This window comes from Triplophysa rosa, linkage group LG11, assembly GCF_024868665.1.
Source record: "Triplophysa rosa linkage group LG11, Trosa_1v2, whole genome shotgun sequence".
Lineage (NCBI taxonomy): Eukaryota > Metazoa > Chordata > Actinopteri > Cypriniformes > Nemacheilidae > Triplophysa > Triplophysa rosa.
Window position 1 is genome coordinate 18,698,372 of NC_079900.1, and position 12,120 is coordinate 18,710,491.

General features: G+C 38.4%; 1 protein-coding gene across 1 annotated transcript in view; it reads right to left on the reverse strand.

Annotated features, from left to right (window-relative positions):
* Positions 1 to 2,294: 2,294 nt before the first annotated feature.
* Positions 2,295 to 12,120, reverse strand: part of shisa9b (shisa family member 9b) — a 37,092-nt gene continuing 27,266 nt past the window's right edge. Inside the window, 1 exon segment of the mRNA XM_057346889.1 lies at positions 2,295 to 7,231. Coding sequence (XP_057202872.1) covers positions 6,831 to 7,231 — 401 coding nt within the window. The 3' untranslated portion in view covers positions 2,295 to 6,830.

The following is a 12,120-nucleotide window of genomic DNA, read 5'->3' on the forward strand; positions in this document are numbered from 1 at the left end:
TGAGATCAATTGGGCCTGCTGCTGGCAGAGGTCGACAACAGAGACCCCTCCCCTTCCACCTTTAAACTCGGATTGTGAAACAACAGGATTCGTTCACTCTTGTTTTTCAAAAGAAAAAATTGAATAAGAAATGACACATTTCAGCCCCTATTCCAGCACGTGGATATTTTTGTCCTCCTATAGTCAAACGTTCACGCGGAGACATTCAGATGTGCGCTATTACGTTTCTAATTCTATTCTGAAGGCGACAGGCATGTGCGGCACGGGGAGATCCTGTCTGCTAGAGGGCTGGGAAATTAGCATAATTTCTAAAGAGCTCGCTCTCGGCTGGCCTTAATTACTGAAGGGTTTAATCAGCCATAATAATGAGGCCGTGCCTTAGGCAGGTGAGAGACTCTACTACTACACCTGAAGCAGCGTATGTCACTGGAGACCAAGAATGCCTATATGTCCTTGCCGCTGTCGAGGGGAACTTCAAAAAATTATACCCGCCCGTCGCGCTGTTGATATACAATTTTACCTTGGTTTCTAGGTCAATACTCCTGTGTCTGAGGCAAAAAATAGCATTGCTTCAGGACAAAACTTTTTTTTAAATTACAATGTGTTTGCAGACGGTCCAATTCTCATGTCATTTGGCGGCGGTCTGCTAATGCCTTCCTGAAAGGTTTTTAGCCTCTACGTTTTCGGTGGGAGATAAGCCGTTATTGAGCGCGTCCTTGGAAAGAAGCGGTTTCTGTAAGGTTTGTGTTAATGGCGGGAGTCTGTCTGCTCTGAGGCCATACTCGGCATGTCAATACTTTAATCCACACAACTTATAAAAGCTAAATAATGTAGTTTAGTAACAGTGTGAGCCGGTGTGTTTGCTTGAACCTGTTCGCTTGAGACACAAATAATTTCCTATCGAAGGTCAATGAGGTCTTTCTTCATTAAACGGCCAGGAACACATTACAAAATAATAAAAAGCCTTCACCTCCCCTGAAAAAGGGCACATACTCATACAATGAAGTAGCTGACGGCGATATTAATGATTATTGTTGAAGATAAGTCTGATTACAGTATGACTCATTTTAGAGAACATGTGATTGAATATCTGCTTTTTTGTGAATGATCACAGTTGACCGCAATGCCTTGGGCTTGGAGAAAATGCCTACAGGACAAAATGGATTCTGCACATCAGTGACACAAATCTTGGGTCATGACGTTATCCTACGGAAAAAAATGACCTAATAATCTAAATAGAATTTGTTCAACATTCAGAGTCATTATTGTACTGAATGACAGTGGTTAACTCAAAATTTAGTTGTGATTCCTTCACTGAGATTCTGGAGAATTGTTGATCTTTTATGATGGGTGTGGGTGTAGGCTCTCCTGATTTTGCCAAGTGGTTGATGTCCTTAGGGCAACATCATGTTGACCCTGGGACAACATTTAAATCAACCAATCAGATTTCAGAAATAAGTTTACAGTTTATTTTAAATTTAATCTTACAACCAGGATTAGGTGCTTCTAGACCATTGTTTTTCACTTATCATTTCCCTCTGATTTTAGCGGTAAGTTATGGTTAGGGTTTGGTGTGGGTTTAGGTTTTATTTATAAAAATGTTGTCCTTAGGTCAACAAAATATGTTGCCCTGAGGACATCAACCACTTGGCAAAATCAGGTCGAGCGTGGGAGTACGGCTGAAGATCTGAAAGTCAAATTTGAGAGAAATGTACACAAAAGAATTCCTGAAGGATTTCTGTTTTTGGGTGGGCCAGTAAGAAGTCTGGCTCTGTAAGACTTCAAATAATATCAGAATGCTTATTTTCTTTGTATTATAGACGGTTTCATCGGACACATGCTCCTGGCCCGAACTCAACTTCCAGTCTGTGTTTGGTTATAATATAACGGTATATATGAATAGTTTATTGTATATTAATTGTAGTAAATTAAATTAAATTAAACTGACTCAATCGTTAATAATTCTTTGCGGAGGTCTTCTGGGTGTTAAAGTGACCCACCGCCGAAAAATAAAATATTTGTAATAAATTACACACCCTCAAGTCGTGAAGCTAAATGGATGTCCTGGGTTGATGAATGACTCGAGGGTGAGTGATTCATGACAGAATTTTCATTTTTCGGCCGAGGGTCTGGGCCACATAACGTTTGTTTATGTTGTTACCGCCTATAATGCAATCTCCCCATAGAAACAAAATCGTTTTATTACAAATTACAATTTGAGATTCACATTGCATTCCTCTCTTACAATATCTTCATAACATTTCTTAATACTCAATGCAAATATACACAGAACGTAGACAAGAGACATTTATTGTAAATAAGTATTGTGATCTGAACATTACAACAGTGCTTAAACTTTCAACTTTCACATAGAAATGTTACATAGAATATGCTGTTTAAAAAAACGTACCTTAGTGTTTAAACGTGATTTATGGGCAGTAAGACGTGCCATAAAGTTCACTGTTTCCCAAATGCTTCATTTTTCATTCCCAGTAAAGAGCACACTGAGGCACACACAGTATTATAACCGAATACTACAGTATATGGACACATTTTCATATAAACCTGGATCACAAAATAACCCTGTTAATGAATGACACTTATGATTTGATCTTGTTTGGCGGGTCATTTTAATCCTCAATGCTTCATCTATATGTGATTTACAATATAGACCACTGAACTGGACAACTGGTCTGTTTAGTAACTACTATGCTACTACTTACAAATATCAAGTTATCGTGTAACTACTCTGGCATTATGTGAAAAAATATGACAATATCATAAAAGAGTACGATAATATAGCATATCCAAATCTATTTCCAGAATAAACAAATAACAGTTCATTCAGTTATAACAGTGGGTTTCTACTTGTCAAAAGTATTTGAGGTATTACCTTTCAAAATGACACTCTATAAATAGGCAGGTGGGTTTTAAAAATGAACCAGTTACAGAATCAAACAAACTAACTAACATTAATAACAATCGCAGTGGGGATGTGAAGCTTTTTTTACCATGGAATAAAGGGCAATACCATTGTAGCACAGCCTATAGTACATATCTGTGAGAGAACACAGAATCCGTCCATCGAAACATGATCACAGCATTAAAGTTTGTCAGGTAATTCGCAGCCCTTCATGGCGTAATGTACAGATGATGGATTGCATGTTATAAACTGTCGAACACTAGTCGTTTTATCTCTTGACTTGAGCCCTCTTTTAGATCTTCCTATGTTCTCTGCATTCAACTCAAACATAAACAAATGCTCAGAGCTCTATAAGACTCAACAACAGAAACAAATATATGGATTTAAACATGAGCGACGCAGAAAGTGGGTGTCTGTTAATGAACAGCAAGGCACAACGAGAGGTGAAAACAACAATCGGTATTAAAACGACCTCTGTGTAAGCTCAACGTGATGCGGTTTCACACATCAACACATTTATACGGATACTTCACCCCAAAATCAAAATTCTGTCATCCTTTACTCACCCTTCTGTCAAAACTTGTATGACTTTCTTTTTTCTACAGAACACAAAAGAAGATATTTTGACGAATCTTGATAATGTTGGACACAAAAACAATGCAGGTCAATAGGTACTGTATTGCCGTTGTTCGGTTACAGAGATTCTTCAAAATATCTTCTTTTGTGTTCTGTAGAAAAAAGAAAGTCATACAGGTTTGAAATGACAGGAGGGCGAGTAAATGAGGACAGCATTTTCATTTCTGGGTGAACTATCCCTTTAAAGGTGAATTCTGTAAAAATTCTTATCAGTCAGACGTATATGTATGGTCATTGTCATTCTCTTCAGCGCAGTCATGTCTTTCCATGTAATTGAGGCTTGTTTTAGATTGCGATTCAAGTCGCTGCAAATTTGCCTGGTGCAATTAAAAGTTAGCGTTAGAGCCATCACTGGAAACCAGGCGGTAAACGCAACATTAACAGAGCAATAAAACAGTCATTTGCGTACATATTTTGTTTACGCCAGCGGTAATTGACCAGTGATGACGATCACATGATGACATTGGGCATATATCCAGACGTGCCATGCCGTTAAGGGCACTTTTGGTGTGTTAAGGAATCAATTTAGGTGCCTGGACTGTAATGGGGAAAGCATGTCATAGTGTTAGTCTGCTGCATTCAGAGCCATTTGCATTCTGAACACATTTGCGGTGTGTTTGCACCAGTACCTACTTTGCATAACAAACAGATCGCGAATGCAAATAAATTCTATAAGTGGGCACCATTAAATGAACAGCAAGTATTAACCTCATTATTTGAATGATAATTTCTCACGTGCCTGATTCTTATGTCAAGGTGGATGTTTCGTGTTTCAGATTATGCAGTCAGGATGAACCTCTGGAATCTTGCTGTGAGGCTTCCTTAAGCTGCATAGATCTTGTACGTTATCTGTGCTAATCCCCATCGATTTCAGGAGAACCGGTACAGTAGTTAATTAACTAATTCCAAGAAACGTCCCCTACTCGGTGAGTGATCCTGTAGGGGGCTCTGAGTCATCAGGTCACCTGCAGTGAGACACTCAGGTTTAATAGACGTTGAGTGGACTCACTGACTGACAGAGCTGCGGTCATTATGTCAACCTTAAGTGCTGGTTTGTTGCATGTTGTTGTGGCCGTGACGCACAAAGTCAGTTTTCAGATTCATAAGGAGATGTACTTAAACTGAGCTTGTATTGTAATCTTTTCAGAGGAAAATCTTGATAAAGCATTCGTTCCGTTTGGAAGCCATTTTGATATTGTTTCATTGTTCATTTCTTGCAGCAATTTATTATTTTTTTATTTCCCAAATTTCCATACGACATGATTCCAGCTCTTCTGTCTGTAGACCTTTGAATGACTTACTAAAATATGGATAGGTCAGTCACGTTGAGTATACAAAATTATTTCTGACCCGGCAAAGAGTAATAGCAAAAGGATACGATGTCAGGCTCCAGGGCTTCTGTACTGAATGAAGTGTAAATATTATATTGAAAATGTTCAAAAAATATACCGTCAAGTTCAGTTTCCATGCAGCATCTTTTTAAAACTAAAGTACTTTTCAGAACTTTTTCGATGCATTACCAAAATGTGATTTAGTTCGATGTTTGATTGTGAGCCAGTATTTCCATCTGTGGTGTTTAGACCTGTTGGTCAGTCATCTCTAATTTATACATTTGAACAACTCTTGCATGTTTACATAGAAATAAAAGGAAAGGAATGAAACACAACATTTAGTGTGATCGGCCCTTATAGGGACAGTTCATCTCAAAATGAAAATTAGGTCATCGTTTATTCACCATCACGTCATTTCAAACCTGTATGACTTTCTTATGCAGAACACAAAAGTAGATCTTTTGAAAAACGTCATTAACCAAACAACATTGGCGCCCAAGCCCATTCACTTCAGCCCCGAGACATTTCTCAAAACATCTTCTGTTGTGTTCCACAGAAGAAAGAGTCATATACAGGTTTTGAACGACATGAGGGTAAATAAATGATGACAGAATTTGTATTTTTGGCTAACTACCCCTTTAAGTCTACTACATACTAAAAACAGTACATATATTTTAAGTGCACTAAAATCCCCTATTCCAAACCAAGTTTATGTGACTGTGACCCACAGCATGTTGTAATACAAAACCAGATATTTAATAATATAATTCAGATTGTAATGACAAAAAGCTATTGAAATGAAAACCAAATGCTTGCAATTTTTACTCTGTAACTATTGTCAACCTGTAAATGTTTGCCCTTATGTTAAGTAAATCTGCACCTGTAAGCTTCACATCATGACGCTAAAGACAAAAAGAGCAACTACTCAATAAGTTATCAATACTAAACAGACCGAGAATACATTAATGGCAGTGATTGCAATAATCTTGTTCGGCATCAGGTCGAAGGCCTTCCACCCTTATCATACCTAACATTGAAAAATAATACATTAACCCTACATTCATCAAATTCTACAGTCTACACTAACAGACGGGGCATATGCGGTACACATGAAAGAAAATCGATGCAACAGAGGGGAAAAATGTGTCGAGAACACTGACAAGGAACACGGTAAACAATAGATTTGTTTATATTTATGCATCTTTGTTATTGAAGAATTGCCGCGTGCTGAAAAGCACAAGAGTTTTCAGATATTGAGTTCTTTTGTTTTTGGAAAGGCACAAGCCCAGCGTTTGTCAGGATATAGCGTGTTAAACTGCTACAGGTTTTTGGTGCACGCACTGTGGAAAGTCAACCAGTGTTGAAATGAAATCTGAATTCTTCTTTGAGCCGGAGACACAGTTGTCCTCACATCATCCTTTATCGTTCAAACTGCTCTTTAGATGTGAGGAAGATTTTGACACTGTTTGTCCTTGGTAACATCTGTTATGTACAAGTTTGTGTGAAAAACAATGTGTCTCCAGAGAGCTCCTGCTGTCACTGGGAAACATTTGTTTCGGTAAATGACATTGGTCCCATCTTTTAGACTTCATTGCATTGAATGTCATCACGTTGATGGATGGCCTTAACAAAAACTCATCACTACAGGTGAGATTGGCATTGTAACGGAATGGACGCAATGAAAAAACATTATGCGTTTCCTTTCGAACGTGGCGGAAGTTCAACGCGTGCCCGTTCGATGCACAACCGCTCAAAGACAAACAGCACACATACAGCCAACAGATAATGGGCCGTGCATACCTCGAGCCAGACTGCTCGCGCAATCTTTCCAGCAGGCCAGCATCCTAATCCATGCTTCTTCCTCGGTCACACCTTCTGTGTTATCCGTTCCATGCATCCGCTCAGGACCGGGCTCGATAAACCCACTGCTGTGGCCTCAATTACACGGTAACCTCAGTCTTGCTGTTGGTGACAAAGTACGGATGAGGAGGCAGGTAGTGCTGGCTGTGAGTGGACGTCAGCTCGTTCACTTGCTCCACGGTGGTGCCGTGTTTCCTGGGAGCGTACGTGTGCTGGCGGCCCAGCGTCTCCGTCACCTCCCACCCTTTCAGCATGCCGGGGTTGGCGATGGTGTTCGAGCCATAAGCCAGCGGGTGGGAACTGTGGACCTTGGTGCTTTTGGACTTGTGTCCGTTCTGCTTTTGGCAGGGCAGCTCGGGGCTGTAGGGGTTGGTGGGCTCCTGCTCCAGACTCACGGAGTGCATGGGAAGCGGGGTGCCTTTCGCCGCCAGGTCGGCTAAGTGTCGTCTGTTGGTGTAGAAGTTTTCATTCGCCTTCTCAGCTGGAAACAGAGAGACAGAGAGAGAGCAAATGGGAGGAAAATTCAATAACGTTTCGTTATACAGATGCAAAAATCATCCTGATTGCTGATTTGTTTTTACACGCCAGAAAATTACACACTTAATGCATTATTACTTGTTTTCCCCAATGAGACGTTTTTCTTCTAAAAATTGTCTAACCCTTTTCTTCAACAAACAACTAAAGCAGCCTGAGTTTAATGTGAATGTTTTGGAGCTTGACAGCCTTGTTCACTATGAACTGTCGTTGTGTGAAGATTCTTCAAAGCTTCTTTTGTGTTAGACAGCTAAAATAACAACATATGAACCTTGAAATAAGTTATGGGTTTCTTTTGTCTTTTGGTTTCCATGTAAAAAAAATTAAAGGGGTATGGCAAACACAAATAGTTGATGCACTGTGGGTATCTGGTCATATTTAGGTATGTGTATGTTAAAAGGTCTATACACATAGTATCTAAAGTACATCTGACAGAAAAAAAGAAAATAATTTACTGGTAAGGGAATAATTATATAATAAGTCATATAATTATAGCATTAATAAATAATGAACTTTTTTAAAATTATATTTATATTTTAATCAATCCTTAAAAACAATACATATAACAGTACATATTGTCGCTGTCCTTCCAAAACCTCGGATGTCCAAATTCGCTGTTTTTCAGGAAATGGAAAAAACACTGTACTTTTTAAATTATTCAACACTGCTCACTTTAAATATTTTTAATTGGTTATATTTTTGCAAAACCCAGTGACAAATTAATAATATAATTATGTAAAAAAATACAAAGCATAAAATATGGAGATACGAGGTTTCAAAAGGACTGCAGCGATATAACTGTAGGGATGTCAATGTCAAAATACACTGGTATTGACAATATCCATGATATTAAAAATGATGATTATTGATATGGTGTTAATTCTACACATATGATAATATGATTCAGCACCCTTTTAAAGTTTTTCCTTAAAGGGATAGTTCAACCAAAAATCGTTTACTCACCCTCAGATTGTTCCAAACATGTATACATTTTTTTTGTTCTGCTGAACACACAGGAGGATATCTGGAATATTGTTAAATCTCATCACCCATTGACTGCCATAGTATTTGTTTTCCCTACTATGGCAGTAAATGGTGGATGAGATCTGACATTCTCCCAAATTTCTTCCTCTATGTTCAGCAAAACAATTCTATTTTAAGTGTGATTCAATGACCAAAAAGAGAGAAAACACTAAAGAAACAAAGTTCAATTTGACTGATAGCATCATTTATTTCCACAGATGTCACTATAATATTGTTATCGTGAATTCTTTTGGCTACGATAACCGTGTAGTGAAAACCATACATCGTGACAGCCCTAGCACATAATGCATTATCAACAGACTTTTTGTTTACAAAAACCTTGCACAGCAAGTTATCTTGGCATACCTTACATATTTATAAAGCAAGTTGTTAAGTTGCCAGTGTGAGTAATGATCCGGTAGTCTGGAGGTGCCTTCTGCAACCTGCTTATAATGTATTTCAACTTGGTCTCTATTTGTTTTCCGTTTTACCATGAATCAAATGTGTTCTATGCAGCCGGGTCTGAATTACTAGCACCATCAACTGAAAACATCAAGCATTTTACTGTTCCAAAATAAAGCAGTTTGAGGTTTCGAATCCATCTGGTCAAAATGACTTTTTTACTGTTTTAGTTTCTCATCAGTAGTCATTGTGCATTTTAAAATCACTTTGCACTTTGCAACTCTGTTAAAATGGCTTATCATGTTGTTTTTGGACAGAATGAGTTTACGCACTGCCAACTGACACAATCCGATAACAACGTCAGCTGCATCAACACTGACATTCAAACGGTGCCCAACAGCTTTGCTAATGAAGGAATTAAAAATGTTTGCTACAGTATTTGTTGCATTGTCAGCCCGCACCAGTTGACTCAGTGTGAAACATGCATTGGCTTAACACTCCACCAGTCAACAGTATAAACTAGCCAAATCAGACCATGTCACAAATCATTTCTTTCTGGTATAACATATTTCATAACATCCAGGCAACGTCACTGACAGTGTCGCCTTCAAATTCAGCCAGGCTTTAATTGGGACTGACTATACGCTGCTTGAAGTCTTCCTCATTTCACCATGACATTTTCAACTTTTTAATTAAATATCCTTCAAATGACCTTTTTAACAGGCTTGACACCCCCACGTTCGCAGATCTGAAACCTCATTCCAGGACGGCCGCGAATAAACCGGGCGGAAGAGAGAAGAGTTAATCTCTGATGAGACGCTTTCATTCACATCAAAACCCTGACATTACACCACACATCAGAGGAAGATGCAGGTACTGTAATACAACTCATATGATTGACGTACTGGCTTCTCCACAGTTTGACTAGGCCTGTTTCATATCAAAATCTCTCCAGCTTTGTTTTCACAGTGATTGGTATTTTATTCAGGCTCAGACACAAAAAATGTTTCAGTTTTGCGGTCGAATGTCACAAAGACAGTCTGGCATCATGTCACTGCTGTCTGTCCTCTGCCAGCTGTCATTTCAAGCCTTTTGATAAACTTCACTTCAGACTCATTGATTGTGTTGACATGCGAAAAGGCAAAATATCAAATGACTGTACGATTTCATAAGACGTATATTACACATAACATATGGTAATCTACATAGTGGTAATCATTATAGTGTTTTAAAGGAGTCATATTGCACGGCTAAATCGAATATTATTGTTTGTTTTAGATGTAACGCATTTTGAATACACCATTTAAAGTTTAAAAAACGCTGTATTTTCCACATACCGTGCATGTTTGTATGTCCTCTTTGCTCCGCCTCTCTGAAACGCGCTGATTTTTTTTACAAAGTTCATGGCTCTGAAAAGCGAGGTGTGCTATGATTGGCCAGTTAACCAGTGCGTAGTGATTGGTCAAATACTGCAAGCGTGTGACGGAAATGTAACGCCTCTTACCATATTTGGAACATCAGGTTCCAAAGCAATTGTACTGATAGACGACACAATGAGATTTACAATTACGCCCACCTTAACTACGTGTAGATTTGGGCGGTCTTAGTCAAATCATGTTACGAAGTTACGTAGATTCGCCGGGGTGTGGTTACACGAGGCGTTTCAGGCAAGTCTGGTTGAGCATTTACTTTTAGATAGAATTCATCTTTTGTTCCCACACTTTCATTTGTGCCATTTTACGTGTCTAATACATGCATGGGCAACTTATAACACACCAAAGACACGTAAAAAAAAACACGTACTTCCGCCATATGACCCCTTTAAAGTAAAAAAAACCCATCCTTTGAAAATGTTAATTTATCTGAGATAAATGCATCATTTTTTTATATATGGGTTACTGAGAAATTCTTGTGACATTTAGCTTCATCTCCTTTATTGAAGTCAGAGGTGGCAAATACCACTGTGGTGAGAATGACTATGGCATTTTGGAAATATGTTTACCATGGCAATGTTGTTTTAAGCATGCAGTCAGATGCTTTAGTGATTGAGAAAGAGCAATGAGGGATTTCGCAGAGACTCTCATAAGCATAAATATACAGTAATACCGAGTGCCAGATTCTGGGCTTGTTTTTATGGCGGTTTTGCTCAGAGGTGCTGCTTTAGACTTATCATTAACCTCAGCAAATGCATCTACATGTAAATAAGAAATAGCAGGACCATTACTGGCATAAATGCAGGCTGACATCATCATTTGTAAAGCAACAAAAAAACAAGTGACAGTAACTTTGACTGAAGTCACAACGATGTGAATTACATCTTTAAACCCTTAACACTTTTTCATTTTTTGAAACCATTTAGGCTGCCTGTGTTAAAAATGCACTAAAGTGACAAAGCAATTTGATATAAATTATACGGAAAGCAACTGAGCAGGAAGTAAATGTCAGTTTTTTACTAACTCTGGCCGGCGCCACGGGGGGGGCCTGGCGTGAGGGGGCGTCGCTCCCTTGCTGGGATTAACCCGCCCCCTCAGATCAAAATTAATCTGAATTTTAATGAATGAGATTTTTTAACATCTTATTTAAAAATTTCACTTGTGAAATAATTGTATTGAATTTCTACTGTGAATATTAAAATACAAATTAATATTTAGTTAAGGACATTCTCTTTGGCAAAGTCGCATTTTGATTGGTTGTTTCATATATCTCGCTCAGACCATTACGTACGGAAAGTACACAGGGCAGGCAGGCAGGCTACATGCATTTCGTAATTTCACGATTGCAAATTGCAATGCATTAAGGTTTCATCATGGACAAACATAAGACTGGCTGTAAGCGATCATTTTCAGCTAATTGGTACAAAGATAGAGAATGGCTCGAGTATTCAGACAAAACAGATTCGGCATTTTGTTTTCCCTGTCGGAAATTTGGTGGAAGTGACTCTGTGTTTACAACCACTGGTTTTAGCAATTGGAAACATGCAACAGATAAGACGAAAGGATTTTGCAGACATGCTAACAGTAAAGAGCACCTGAAGTGCATGGCTATTTGGAAAGAGCAGCAATTGCGACATTCCACCAGTAAGGAGATTTATAATAACCGTGTTATCATTGTTATTCCCGTGTTCTTCTCAAACTTTTCAATGATATTTATGAGATCCAACTAGACCTGTTTATTTCTGTTATGCAATAAATGTATTAATATATATATATATCTAAGATATGTTTTTATTTTATGTTGTAAGATTAAAAGACAAACGTGCTTTGTCGTCTGAAAATTGCTCACTAGGTTTATTTCTTGTGATTGTAGTAGGGACATGTTTGATTACTACGTGACATAAATTAGGAACCTATCATGTATTTTCTAGCTGGGATTACCATGTATCACGTGATCGCCCCCTCTCATATTTCATAC